The 14,720-nt window shown below is 43.5% G+C and overlaps 2 protein-coding genes across 2 annotated transcripts in view; one reads left to right on the forward strand and one right to left on the reverse strand.

Annotated features, from left to right (window-relative positions):
* The first annotated feature begins 399 nt into the window (after positions 1-399).
* Positions 400-9,862, forward strand: txndc5 (thioredoxin domain containing 5). Its single transcript, XM_060044417.1, has 10 exons — positions 400-1,132; positions 1,891-2,043; positions 3,347-3,452; positions 3,553-3,649; positions 5,015-5,130; positions 5,949-6,035; positions 6,243-6,416; positions 7,381-7,463; positions 8,118-8,247; positions 9,216-9,862. Exons 1-10 carry the CDS (start codon positions 948-950, stop codon positions 9,336-9,338), a joined length of 1,254 nt encoding a protein of 417 aa, XP_059900400.1. The 5' UTR covers positions 400-947; the 3' UTR covers positions 9,339-9,862.
* A 2,331-nt stretch (positions 9,863-12,193) lies between these two features.
* Positions 12,194-14,720, reverse strand: part of bmp6 (bone morphogenetic protein 6) — a 15,561-nt gene continuing 13,034 nt past the window's right edge. Inside the window, exon 5 of the mRNA XM_060044418.1 lies at positions 12,194-14,720. This exon is cut by the window's right edge and continues 76 nt beyond it. Within this exon, the coding sequence (XP_059900401.1) occupies positions 14,647-14,720 (74 nt within the window). The 3' untranslated portion in view covers positions 12,194-14,646.

Consider the following 14,720-nt stretch of genomic DNA (forward strand, 5'->3'; position numbering starts at 1 on the left):
ATTACATTTTCACTGCATTCAGTGACATGTTAATGAATTGGGATGCGTTTATTATGATTTTTTTAATTAACAGCTTCTGCAGACGTAATACGTCTCAAACTTTCTCTGGCAACCACGCAGCAAGAGTGGTTAGGAGGAAAATCCTTCCCAGTCACCCCAAAAATATTTTATTTTAAAATCTTTTTCCTTTTTTTTTAACATATCTTAAAATATCTTTGACTGGTGAGCTGAATGAGTTTTTTCTACGTGAGGCAAAGAATGCCCCCTTTGACTTTAAGAGATTACTGAAGCAAAGGAAAGTAGCTCCTAGTGGTCCAAGAATCACAATAGACCCAATGAATGAATGAATGAATTATCTTTATTTGTACATGTACAGGTAGGCCTACGGGTACAGCGAGATTTTGGAGAGCTCCCCACTGCAATACAATGAGCTTGTATTAAAGTTAAAGTAAAAGTACCTCCTTTGAAATGATTTAGGCCTACAAATAATATGTTGTGATGATGATGAGATTAACTGAAATCATTCTCACAGTGTCAAAACGTTTGTGATCATTTCACCCAAATAATATGAAGTAATTACAACTATTGAAATAATGACAACAATCGAGTTTATCTGATGCGTTATTTCTGTATCAAGTAATAAGCTATTTAGTGCTTGGAACATAAAATGTATGATGATGCATATTTCATCGCCTCATTAATCACAGTCAGTCAGTCGTCTCAGCGACTCAACTTCAAGTGTCTCATGTCCAATTAGGACTTGTTTGGGTTGCGCTTCAGGGCACCACATATCCCCACAGTATCGGGATTTCCTGACGCAGAGCTAAAGTTTAGTCGGCGCCCTATCCACATTACACATTGCTTTACACTCAGCGCAGGCAGAGGGAGAGGGCGATTTGCGAGTCGGTCTTTGCAAACCTGCCGTTCACATCGCAAGAGGGTTAACCATGGCTCCAACTCAGTTTTGCACACACACACTTTTGTGTTTTATTTATTGCTCGTTACTCATAAGTAGTGTGTTTTGCGACGCCGAAGCCGAAGAAGATGAACATGCCAAGCACTCGTACACGGTAGAAATGTTCAACGATGCTGTGCCTACTGCTCCACACTTTGTCATGTTCTATGCTCCTTGGTAAGTTAACAACTTATGCACACACTGTACTGAATAAAGGCATCGATGGTCACATATTTCTATTATCCCTTTCTAAGCAGGACTACTGTACCGAGAACTGTGAAGTGTGTGCCTGAAGTGCATTGTGAACTACTTCGCAGCACACGGCTAGCTAGCAAGTTTGAACTCTGTTGGCCGGCTGGTGGAGCTAGCTAGCTAGCCTATTAGTGAGGGGGAAAACCCTCTGACAACATTCACAAGGCGATGCGGGGCCGGTTTAATCTGAGTCCATTTAAAAAAAAAAAAAAGTACACGCTAATGTTGTTTGCTTTGTGAACCGGTTTGAAGCGTAGTATTGACTTAAAATGTCGGGTTTTAGGTATTTATAGTTCAGAGACGCTCCACCAGGGAGGCTGTACTGCGATCGCTTACGTGGCAAGCAGTGATTGAATCAGAGCCGGTAACCGAGGAGATTCCTGTCCTCATTCTTCCCCCATCCCGTTAGAAAGTATTTTACTGTCATTCCTGCATTTATCACGTCAAATCAAGCTGTGTCATGCTTCAAACCCCTTCAGGTCTTTGTAGATTGTGAGGGTACATCAAAGTGGAGGCTATTAACACTATTCCTCAGCCAACTGTCTGTCAATAGTGTGTCGCCTTTAATAGAAAGAAAGCATGAATACACATTAGCATGATGTATATATATAGAGGTCTATTTTGAGAGGAATGACCTCTGTAACATACTGATGGTGACTATGTTATCCTTGTGCTGTGTTCAGGTGCGGCCATTGCCAGAGGCTCCAGCCTGCATGGAACGAACTGGCTGACAAATACAACAGTATGGAGAAGCCTCCAGTCTACGTGGTTAAGGTGGACTGCGTCCTGGACACCAAATTCTGCTCCAAAGACCACGCTGTCAGGGGTTACCCAACGTAAGAAGCGACTTTAATGTGACTCATCTTTAACTTATTTATTGCCCATCACTTTTCTTGTAGCGAAGAGGAGTATAAGAAGTGCTTGCATTCCACTTGTTTCACAAAGTGTCTTAATTTGAGGTTCTGAGCAACAACAACAAAAAAAACTACCCCAGCAAGTAATTGCCTTCTCCTTGTCACTGAGGGACACACAGAAATTACACATTCACTAGCACTGAGTGGAAATTTCAACTTGTACAGTAATTGCCCCATCTTAAACCACCAGGACAACTTGCTGCATAAGTGCAAACTCGGCAGTCTGCAGAAGACGATGAAGCACTTTTTAAAACATCAGAAAAGCACTGTCAATCCAATATCTTCCTGATATATGATGACGCTGGAAGTAATTGTAAATATAATGTTGAATGGACTAGTCTTAAACACTCCTACTTTTTGACCCATTATCTGAAGCTGCTTTTTGTTAGGGATGCACCGAAATAAAAATTCTTGGCCGAAACTGAAACCGAATATACTGAAACAGTTGGCCGAAAGCCGAAACCGAAAACCGAATATGGCTTTTGCTGTTTTTCATTCATTCATTAAACAGGTGCGCTCGGCTCTTTTTTCACCTTGTGTATTGTCATTTAGTTGTTTACAAACTTATGTGCAGCTCTTTTTTAAACTCTCTCTTGATGAAGCGCACCGGGCTCATTCCCCACTGGTTGCTTTTTTTTCTCACATCAAAAAAATAGAAATGTTCAGTATTTTTTTCGGCCTTTTTACTCCTTCGGACGAAAGCGAATATTATGTTTTGGGCCATTTTCGGCCGAACATTTTCAATGGCTGAATTTTCGGTGCATCCCTACTTTTTGTCATTTGGCAGACGCTTTATCCGAAGCGAGTAAAAGTGAAAAGTTTAAAGGGGGCATATCATACCACCAGGTGTGAGTGTGATTCGCCATTGCAAGCAGGTTTGAAAATGTGCAGCATTGTGACATCACAGGTGGGCGTGTCCACCTAGATGTGTGCTGGATAGATCAGTCTACCAGCCTACCCAGTGGACTGTAGCAAACGTTGCTCATCTATCCAGCACAGATCTAGGCGGACACGGCCACCCGTGATGTCACAATGCTGCACATTTTGAAAACGGCTTGTAGTGGCTAATCACACCCACAGCTAGTGGTATGATATGTCCCCTTTAAGAAACATGTCATTAAGGGGCTCAAGAAGGCCTACAGCTAGACTGACAAAAGCTTCCAGTTTTCACGGTCCATCTTGTTTTCAATTCTCCTAACGATACGCGTGTCTCTGGTCTCTCCAGTCTGAAGCTGTACAGGCCGGATCAGGAGGCCGTGAAGTACACGGGCCCCAGGGACCTGCCGTCTCTGGAGACATGGCTGCTGAAGACCCTCCAGGACGAGCCTGAGGTGAGCGTTCCACCCTGTTCCCCTTTTTAGTCCTCCGGAGCGTAGGTCTTTGACTTGACATGGATGTTGGTTTGTGTCCCTCCCTCCTTGTTCCCTCTAGGAGCCAGAGAGCGAGCCAGAACCTTCAGTGGCCCCGGAGCCCAAGCAGGGCTTGTATGAGCTCACCGTCAGCAACTTCAAAGCCCACCTCGCCAAAGGTAACGGGCAGACTGCAGCGTTGCACTCTGTGCTGCTTTGCCCTAAGAAGTAGATGATCCATTTACTTGTCAATGCATGATGGGAAGTCTTATCTTAACAGGCCAGTCAACATACACGCATCATAAGTTAGATATAATACCACTCTATTACTACTTGGGAGTCATTAAACGTAAGCATTTAGCTAATTAGTGACATCGGTCAGAAATTCGAATGGCAAATTCTTATAAAAAAAACTGTTTGAATTAACACTGGTGTGGAGATTGTTAACTATAATAGGGTAAGAATTCTGTCTTGCAGTTACCTAACCGGTAAACGTATTCTCCAGGCTTCATCATTTCAAAACATACATTTATTAAATTCAAGCAGTTGGCACTTGGGGATACCCCAAGCTGGAATGGAAAGGCCACAACCCCTTTCATTATGACGTGTGTAATATTTTATTTGGGCGCTGGACTCCAGGCTACAGCACACGGTGTCAGTCAAAACCAAGCCCTGCCTGCACGTTACGTAGGTCGGCCCCTTTAGCTTTCATTTTCAAATTTTCAGACAAACACTGCAAATAAACACGGGACGCGATAATTGTCTTGTTGAAATTACAGCACTTAGGGCCTGTCGACGTCAAATGTTTTGCTTCAGCAGAAAAATAAATGGGTGGTTGTTTGGAGTTGAAACACGACAGGATATGACATAGCTGTTATTATTTTTATTTTTTTTCAACGTCCCACCTTTTAATTCTTGGCAGCACTGCAAGCAGCATTGTGTAATGGCTTGCGTATGGCTCCCGTGCATGAGTCGTTCTCATGTCATGTTCTAGACTTTCTCTCTCTAAGTCATCATGGGAAAATCCACCAGCCATACACAGTTGTATATGTTCTTTAAAGAAGTTACGTGTAGGATTACTTTCATGCATAAATTGCCAATATATGAATCCGTTTTGATTAAACTTAAAAAAAAAATATTTTCCCTGTTTCGCTGTTGTGTAGAACGGCCTGTTTGCTGATTCCTATTATGTTTGAACCGGGGCTGTTTAAACGGGAGGACGTGATGTCTAAGCACCTAAAATTGTCTGTTCTTCCATAACGTTCTAAGTTATACAGCGTTTATTTATGTTTATAACTAACACTAGATTATGATTTTATTGTCTTAACCTACGGAGTTCGCACTTCAGTGCTCCAAATGCACAAGCTTGAGCAGGGGCGCAGTTCACTTAACCGCCAAAGGGGCCAGTAATGAGAAGGGTTCTTACATACAATCTTTTTTAATTTGTGTTGAAATAATCTACTGATAAAATCTCGAACAACCTCTCTCGCCATAAACTCCCTCTTTATAATACTTACCGGTTTATTTTGTCCTCTCTCGCGCAGGAGCCCACTTTGTCAAGTTTTTCGCCCCGTGGTGTGGCCACTGCAAAGCAATGGCTCCTACCTGGGAGCAGCTGGCCACAAGCTTCGAGCACTCTGAAGATGTCAAGATCGGCAAGGTGAGCTATAGGGCTTGTAAATCTCAATGACCGCCTCCATTTTGGAGGCATACGACCATACGAATGTTAGTGATTATTTTAATTGTAACTATTTTTTGTTATTTAGTCATTAATCTGGAAATGATGTCATCACGTGGAAACATTGTTCTGTTTGAAACTCCTGCAGCGTTTCTAGCGCGAGACGTGGCAAAATAAACAACGTTTATTTTGTCCTAAGTAACCATATGGCGTATATAGAGTATCGGCAGCAGAAGATCCCATGATGCTTTCTGATTTATAACACACATTGGTTAAGGTTAGATTACTTTATCGTCCTGAAATTTGTTTAGTGACAGACAGTCCAGCGTCTGGCCTCATAAAAAAAAAAAAAAAGATGCATACCAAGAACAAACCAGAAGACATTAAAACCAATTGCACACGCCCATCCTCTAACCAAATACACAGCGCATAACAAACAATGCAAGAAGCTGCCTGAGATGGCCCCTGGCAAAAATAAACATACTAAAACAATCATATAAAAACAAACATGTTTGTCTGTTTTCAGTAGGCTCCAAAGACTATTGCTATATCAAATATATTGCATTACAATTCCTTCTTGGTTATAGCAGTAAGGGAACACGTTCCACCAGATCCTCAAAAAAAACTGTCTGTTCTTCTTAAGAATTAATTGCAATGTTGAAGTGACTGACTGCAAGGGGAACTAATGCTCTACAAACTCATGTCAGTCTATGGTGGCTATTCACTTGTTATTCACTTCAGTCACTGGTTCTGCGTGTGTGTGGCCTAACGCCTTGGCTCCCCTCTGTGCTCGCTGTTAGGTGGACTGTACTCAGCACTACGAGGTGTGCTCTGAGAACGCCGTGCGCGGATACCCCACCCTGCTGTTCTTCAGCAACGGGCAGAAGGTACGTCTCGCTCCGTTGACCTGTGCATCTCGCGCCTCGTCCTTCTAACCCAAGATCCACCTTCTCAGTAATAACTTCTTGCCCACTCGTATAAATGGCAGGGCAGCAACCACATTGAAGATAATTTGCATGGCGATGACTTAATGAACTACTTGAGGTGATTCATCCTTTAACCATGACGTTTCCCCCCCCCCCCCGTGCTCCCAGACAGAGCAGTACCGGGGCATGCGGGACCTGGACTCCTTCAAGGAGTTTGTGAATAACCAGGTGAAGGCAGCCGCCGCCGCCGCCGCCGCGCAGCCAGAGGCCGCGGACCCGTCTGACAACGAGGTCCCCACAGACCCCCCGGCCCAGGAGGTGGAGGCCGAGGTGGAGGTTAAGGTGGGTGCATGCATCCTCGTGCACACATGCGCAGGCCCGCTGGCGCTACACCTTTAATAGACCACAGACCTCTGAAGTCACCCAGCTTGGGAGAAAAGGGGGGAGGGGAAGAAAAACCAGCGGCCATTACAATCACTGAATCTGACGCGTTTATTAAGTACACTTAATGACGGCAAGCGTTTTTTTATTTGAATCGTTACTGCATGTTAGGGTCTGCATAGCGCCACGGGGCGGAGAATAACCACATGGCCGTCGCCGTCACCTGGTTGGCGTTAGTCCGCTCGCCGCGCCTGGCACCCACTCCGGCTGTTGCATAGCGGAGTGGGTGCAGCCCGCAATTAAGGCTAAGCCAGCTATTTCCTGCACATTAGAAGCCAGGATCTCCGATGGGCAGTTTAAGCCTAGGGCGGTGACATCACCGCTCACAGCGCCCCTGCACATGCAGCAGAGATGAGGTGTGACAGCGGGGAAAGCCCGTGGTGCAGCACGGCCTACCGCACATGCTGTGAGAACATGAGAATAAGGCCCTGCTGATACTTACAGCAGTGTGTGTGTGTGTGTGTGTGTGTGTGTGTGTGTGTGTGTGTGTGTGTGTGTGTGTGTGTGTGTGTGTGTGTGTGTGTGTGTGTGTGTGTGTGTGTGAGATTTCTAATAGGGCTGAACGATTTGGGGAAATAATCGAACGGCGATTATTTCGACCAATATTGCGATTGTGATTTAGTATGTTTTTCTTTTTAAAGTTCCTTATGTTTTGTATTATGGAAGCAGTCAAAATATAAACTGCTCTTTCCTTTAGGCCAGGGCTTTGTGTTGAGATTAATTGATGAATGAATTGATATCATAACATCTTTAATAAATTGGTGATCTCGATTCAGTAAAAATAAAAGATTACATCCCAATGTCGGTTTAAATTAGATTAATCTTCCAGCCCTAGTCTCTAACACGGCGCTCCTCTTCTGTACAGTCCGGAGTGTTGACCCTGACGGAAGGCAACTTCGACGAGACGGTAGCCAAGGGCATCTCCTTCATCAAGTTCTACGCTCCATGGTAAACACTACATTTTATGACTTGGCATTATCTTAACCAGCACGGGGACAGTCAGCACTTTGGACCGTGTTTGACTGGGGTAACTGGGTCGGGATGGAACCAGTGGCACCATTCAAATGAGCTCCTTGAGTTAAAGATTTGGCTGACAAACTTTGCATTCAAATGTAATTTTCCTTGATGACACTGTACACATTGTTGCGCTGTGAATGTGTTAGTGTGTGAGTGTCTGTATTGTGATTGTTTCCCCCTTCGGCTGTACTGATGTCTCATGCCTGGGGTTTTTTCTCATGAGATGAGAAAAGGACGATTCTTGTTAGTTCAAAGTTAGCCTGATAATAATTGTACAGAAATAACATAAGGATTCAAGTTTTTTTTCTCCATTACATTAATGGAGCGTTTGGAACAAATTGAAATGCCATCTAGAATTAGGAAAAGCACAAGTTATCCCTTGGTGAAGCATGAATCGATCTCAATTCTTCTTGACTTTTGTAAATGAATTTACTCATTAAAGTTGCATTGAACAAGAATTTGCGGTTTATTATTGTTTCACATTGAAAACCCGTGCAAGTTCCAAGACTCTCCCTTTTTAAAAAGTCCTCATCCTTGAACTTAACGGAGCCAACGTCTATTTATTCCCTTCTCTCTGTTCTTTAGGTGTGGTCACTGCAAGAACCTGGTTCCCACATGGGAGGACCTGTCCAAGAAGGAGTTCCCCGGCCTCACCGACGTCAAGGTGGCCAAGGTGGACTGCACCGTGGAGCGCACCCTCTGCAACCGGCTCTCTGTAAGTGCACTGGGTTCGAGCGAGGGGCCCCGACGCCAGACCGGGATTACATTGAGCATGAACTGTAGTACATTGACACGCACACACACTTGTACACGCACTGGTCAGACTGAGTCAGCCGGGCCAGTTCTTCCAGATGAAGTGTCGTCGCTGCGCAGGCGGTGGTAAAGCTCAATTAGTGGGCTGGGTCCCGGGGTCGTAAAACAGGGTGGCCACCACCTTGTCCTGGAACGGGACGCCGCGGTACCCGGTTAATAAAAGCACCTTCGTCCGTCCGGGGCGGCTGGTGCAACACGTACGCGGGTTCAAATATATATATTTTTTTTTTATGTTGTGAAATGTTTACAAAGACGGGTGTCAAAGGAGCGATTTCTGTGCCGTCACAAGCGTTTAAACTGAACTATGCTTATTTTCTTATGTGTAAACTGTCCTGCTGTTTCCTTTGTTGGTGTTCCCAATTAATATTGAGAATATAGTTTTTCTAAATTTTTGTTTTGTGACAACCCAAAGTCTAAGTCTTTTTTTGGTGCCGTCTCACGCTACAGGTTTTTCCAAGAGCCTTTTCAAAGTTAATTGTAAATCTGGTTAGGAGCAGGCTTAACTGGAATCAGGTGACAAGTCGCAAAAAAATACAACCAATAAAATCAGTTGCGGGGAATATCCAAAACTACAGCATGTTGCTCGGCTGGTGAATCATCAATCTATGAGAAGAGTCACGATCTGTGGTTGTGTGAGGGAATTGCAATGCTTCATATAATCACGGTCTGCAACATCTGCTACCGTTTTGGCCAAACTATCACAAAAGTTGGCCCCCTGATTGACCTTGTGGGTCCGGTGTATGGGAACTCTCTTAATAGGATCAATGACTTCAATGGCCCCATTTCACACCATCTTGGTTGTTTTGAATGCAACTTTCCAACTGCTTTTTGCTTTTAGGGTCTTACTATGCGTCTGTCTCTCGTCCCCAGGTGCGCGGCTACCCTACCCTGATCATGTTCAAAGCCGGTCAACAGGGGGAGGAGCACCACGGTGGGAGGGACTTGGAAAGCCTGCACTCCTTTATCATGAAGCAGGCCAGAGACGAGCTTTAGGACGGCCCAATCAGCACTTGCCATTCATCACTTTGCCCCGCCCACACTGCATTTCTGGACATTGGGACCCACCCTCCCGTCTGCTGCCCCCCCCCCCCCCCCCCCCCGGCCAACTATCCTTCGGCAGCTCCCTGTAATCATTTCACTCCTCAGAAGTGGAGTGTGGCTCTGTGACGGACTGCTACAAACTGTTTATTTGAATTCTTAGGTTTATTTGTTTCACCCCTGGGATCAAGGGCAGTTTGATTAAGTAGTGTGTTTCGGGGTGGGATCTGTATTTCTCTACTGTTATCTGAAGGAATTAGTTTGCCCTTGCAAGCTACATTAGTTTTTTTAAAGAACCACTTTGCTGGCAAGTACTTAATCAACCATAACCTCTCAAAGTGGTGATTAAAAGAAACTTTTGTCCCGGAAAGTGAACACTCTTCAAAGCCGGTATTCAAAGGTTCTATCTTGCCAATATGAAAATTATAACTGACGTTTCTGAAGACCTTTTTTTTTATATTAAATCAATTTTTCTACAAGTGATCTATCAAAGAGCCATTAATGTAACTGTATAAAAGTGACAATATGAGCAATGCACCTTCACCCAACCCCCCCACCGGCCTCCATTGTGAAGTTGAGCGTTAAGTTTTAGAGGACTTTTAAATCCATGACCGTATGGGCCTAGTTTACTTGACACTCAGGGAAATGCAAATGTTTACCGGTTGTATTGCTGTATGCAGAGCGGACATTTGTTTCCTGCTTTAAGCTTGATTTAACCCAAACTATAGCTAGACCAGCTGGTCTCTGTTTTTGCAAAAATGTGATGCGTGTGTGAGAGTGGTTCTCCTCAATAATTGCAATGAAAAAAAGTCTGAATGGTGATAGACTTTCAAACAACAAAAAGCATTTTTTTTTTTTTTTTTTGCTTCTTTTACTCTGCGGTACGGTCCCCTAAACTTGCAAGTGTATGCGTTATTAGAGAGGGTCATATGAGTTTATGGGGAGAGTTTGAGTCCAAACAGCTGCGTTGTCACCTAACTGTGAAGGGGAAAATTGGGATGTGGTTCACACACTGATTTATAAAAAGACGTGGCTTATGGGTTTCATTTAGTCTCAATTGACACCGTAGCAACTTTAGTGTGGTTTAGACGGCATCCATTTTTATCTGTAAAAACATTTGATCACTATTGTTGCTCATGTATACCTCTTTCTACTGTTTATGTAAAAGTCAACATTTCATTACTCCAAATTTTGTTTTTGTGTGGCAGCCTGCAGGTGGAGGTTGTCAAAATGAACTGACCAGTTTCTGAAAAAAAAACTAATTTCTAACACTAAGGCTTTTTTTTTTTGTTGACCAATCAACACTAATATTGAGACCTATTGGTGGACCTGGATGCAACCACAATTTCTAACTAAACGTTTGCCACTTAGCCGATCAAAGGTTATGTTCAAAGGCGTGCCATAACTCTAAGGCACTTTGTCCAAGCTTGAAATGTGCAAAATGTGATGGCAAGAAAGATTTCCCATTATTATTCCGTAAACATTATTCCGGAATCTATGTCCAAACAGGTCAATCGGGCATGGGTTTATAGTGTGCCTTTAAAACCAATATTGGGGCCAGTTAATCCAGTCATCATGATAGGGATGGATGGAGACTTAACCATGAACATCAGATGAGATTATAAAAGTTTAAACAATGTTTGACTAAAACTGATGACCGAGTGAACATTCGTGCATATCAGGTTCACAGCTCATGAGTTTGAGCCATGGATACCAGGCTGATATTGAAGATGCTTGTTAAGGTCCATGTGATTAAAATGTGTTTGAATTATAATCTGCCCACATAGCAATGGATGCTAATGGTTAATACGCATGTATTTCAACAAAGGAAAATATGAAAGAAAAAATATCTTTCCCGTTGAAAAATACTTTCGTTGCCATTCGACTACGTATTTCTGAGTTTACGAGGTGCACTCAATTGCCCCATGAAGTCCGTCTTCGTGTGCTTTACCGTACACAGCAATGTAGATGCGCAATCACAAAGTGTAGTGGCGCGACCGCGTGACGTGAGATCTTGTGTAGAGGGTCATGTGACTGAGTTGGCAGCTATTCTATTCATCTAGATATATAAATACAGGAGTCTTTAGGGCAGGCCGAAGTTTTTGTGTGAAGGATATTCTGAGATAGTTACAGCTGTACCAGCAGCATCAGTGACAGAATATCAGTACATCAGTGTGTATATATTTTGTTACAAGGGTTAGGGCTGCTGATCGGTTCGGGGCATTAGAGCCGAGGTTCTGATTGGTGCAGGCTATCGCCATTGTGTGTGTGTGTGTGTGTGTGTGTGTGTGTGTGTGTGTGTGTGTGTGTGTGTGTGTGGAGCGCTCAGGACAGCATGTGTACAGCTTGTTAATCAGCAGCAGACCCTTCTCCCCTTGTTCCATTGGCTCCACAGTTCTGGATAATATTTTTGTTATAAATGCATGACGATGATGGCTGCTTTGGTCCGTGAGAACCTCTGGTGTTACATTTTCCTCAGATTAACCGATTAAATATTTGAATGTACTCCAGCTGCTGATATGATTGAACGTTGGTTAAATTTGACATTTCAATCGTTAAGTATCCGAAATCTCATCATTAGGTCTCCAAAATCATTAGATCTGGCTTCAATGGAGACTGGTCTTGGTTGGACTTGAACCCATGGCTCCCGTGCTGATAACAAACAGTTCTCTCCTCTGCGCAAACGATGCACAGGTCACAATACGGTTAGATTGGACAATCCAATTCACATGACATTGTTACGTTACCAAAATCAGTCAGACCAGCAGGACTAGAGCCACGTCCCATGACCTAAATAAACACACATGTCGTATAACTATTTTTGTTTTTATTTAAACAGATGGATAGATATTGGGATATCAATTACATGATAATTATAATTTAAAAAAATAAATAACACAAATGCCACCAGCTGGCACCAGGGTAATATATTTCACTTGTTCAACATAAGACATCGCTTTTAACTGACTCCCAATGGTGAAATAACCACTTGGTCCTTGTGTCCCTTCTGTAGCATTTATTTAGGTATGTATGCTGTAGTCCAAAAAGCCAACTCCACCCTCTCATTAGGCCAGTCTCTGACCAGGACATATATGCTTTCATCTATGTCTGATCTGAGATCTGCTTTCAGAACTCCAACCAAGGTACACAAACAAGGCAAAAGGTTTTAGTTTTTTTTCCTCAGTTAAAGATTTTATGTATAGCACACGCGTCTAGACAACTCCAGTGACCGAAAGCAGTATTGTTGTTTCTTGCAAGTTACAGGACATACACTTCCTATTGATTCTTGTAAAAAAAAAAAAAAAAAAAAAGAATATGGCAAGTTGTAACATGAGATTTCGTTATAAAATGTATTTTTCCAAAAATATTTCTCCATTATTGTTCTGTCTAACATGGTATGTCGTTTTTTAATAAGCGGTGCAATAAATAAGCTAAGAATGTACAAGTATTTACACATAACAGTCTTAACATGATCACAAATGTAAACAGCAGCTTACCAGAGGTATATATTTTGTCATTTTCTGATTGGTTGGTTAGGCACAAAGGTATTTTGATTTGTTATATTAGTTATTCTTAAAAGCACGCCTGCCATTTAAAATCCATATTGGTCAAAGATTGTATACTCTGACAAGCTCACAGTTCAATGTTCATTTGGTAAAAAAATAAAATGAAAATAACCTGACAATCTCACAACAAACAAAAATTGACCATCCACGTCGGGAGAAAAAATAGGAAGGAAGTAAAAAAAAGACTAGTTGCAGAAACTGGCACCAAAAGAGACGTACCAACAGCGCTTCTTTCGGGGGGGGAGCAAGTTAATGTTTTTCCACGACCTACGCTTGACGGGTTGTCTGGTGGGGGGGAATCGTTTAAACATTGAAACTGTGGTGTCAAGGAAATGATCCTTCGGGTGTGTGTGTCGTGTGTGTGTGTGTGTGTGTGTGTGTTTGTGTGTGTGTGTGTGTGTGTGTGTGTGTGTGTGTGTGTGTGCGTGCGTGTGTGTGTGTTTGTGCATGTGTGTGTGTTTGTGTGCGTGTGTATGTATGTGTTTGGGTGTGCGTGTCCGTGTGTGTCTGCGTGTCCGTGTTCGTTTGTGTGTTTCTGCATGTCCGTGTGTGTGTGTTTCTGCATGTGCGTGTGTTTCTGCGTGTGTGTGTGTGTGTGTGTGTGTGTGTGTGTGTGTGTGTGGGGGGGGGTTGTGGGGTCAGGCCGTAGCCTCCGGACCTCTGGAGGATAAACACGAGTCGAGCCACAACATGCTCCCGGTCGGGCCAGAACCGGGCCAGGGCGATGGGGCTTGGCGCGGGCCCTGCAAATATTGACGGCCGGCAGATATTTGGAGGAGTCCACAACTAAAATAGCCTTGCGGTCACTTTGGTTGAGTCCATTTTATATTTTGAGGAAGGCAAACATGGCTTAGAGAAGAGAAAACAAGGCCAGGAGCTGTGGGACGCGGCAGGGCAATACAGATGTTGCATGAACTGTATTCTTTTACGATTCTGAATAACAAAATGTAGCGATGTACAATTTGAAACCCAGCATCGTTGACCCCTTTTATTAATAAACGTGTGTCATCTGTCACGTACGGTCAACCTTATCTTCTCCATCCTTTCATTCATTTAGCCTGTTCATATAAGTAACTCTACTTTGGCCTTTCTGCGTTGTGGAATTGCGCCACAGAATCATACACCTTATACCGGACATTGTTCATCCATTACGCAAGGGGACTGCTGAGAGCCGAAACCCCCCCAAGAGAAGCAGCACTGTGGACTGTTCCCCTAATAGCTTCCCCTTTGACCCCCGCTCTAAAGGGGCTAGTCAGCTTATCAGGCACAGTGGGTGCACACGCATACACACTCACACACACACACACACACACATACATACACACACTAACACACACACATACACACATTTAAACAGATTACAAACAGGAACGCAAGCCGGATCCATCAAGTCACTCTCTTACAGAACCAGGAAACAATGTGCTCATTAGAGTCATTTGACGACATGACTCAATGGTGGGACATTATTATTATTATTATTATTATTATAGCATCACACATCTTTTCCTTTCTTTATCCACGTCCAATCAGTTGATATCGATAAAGACTTGCAATTCAAGACGCGGGGTATGGACTTTGGAGTAGAACAGTAACTCCTGTATGTCACTTGTCTCCCGATCGGGATGTTGCGAGAGGTGCAGCCTGCGAAGAATTGGCAGAGGGGTTGCCAGGCTTTGTAAGGGGTCAGGGTCAGGGGGTCAGTGGCAGCCACACGCCCGGACCACCATGTTCTTGTACTTCTTGAGGATGACGTTGGAGTTGTCGTCGAAGT

The sequence above is a fragment of the Gadus macrocephalus genome, chromosome 23 (genome assembly GCF_031168955.1).
Source record: "Gadus macrocephalus chromosome 23, ASM3116895v1".
Classification (NCBI taxonomy): Eukaryota; Metazoa; Chordata; class Actinopteri; order Gadiformes; family Gadidae; genus Gadus; species Gadus macrocephalus.

Coding starts and splice junctions, on each gene's coding strand:
- txndc5 (XM_060044417.1), top strand. CDS start 948: ATGGCTCCAACTCAGTTTTGCACACACACACTTTTGTGTTTTATTTAT. Junction 5,131..5,948: donor AAGATGTCAAGATCGGCAAG/GTGAGCTATAGG, acceptor GCTCGCTGTTAG/GTGGACTGTACTCAGCACTA. Junction 7,464..8,117: donor ATCAAGTTCTACGCTCCATG/GTAAACACTACA, acceptor TCTGTTCTTTAG/GTGTGGTCACTGCAAGAACC.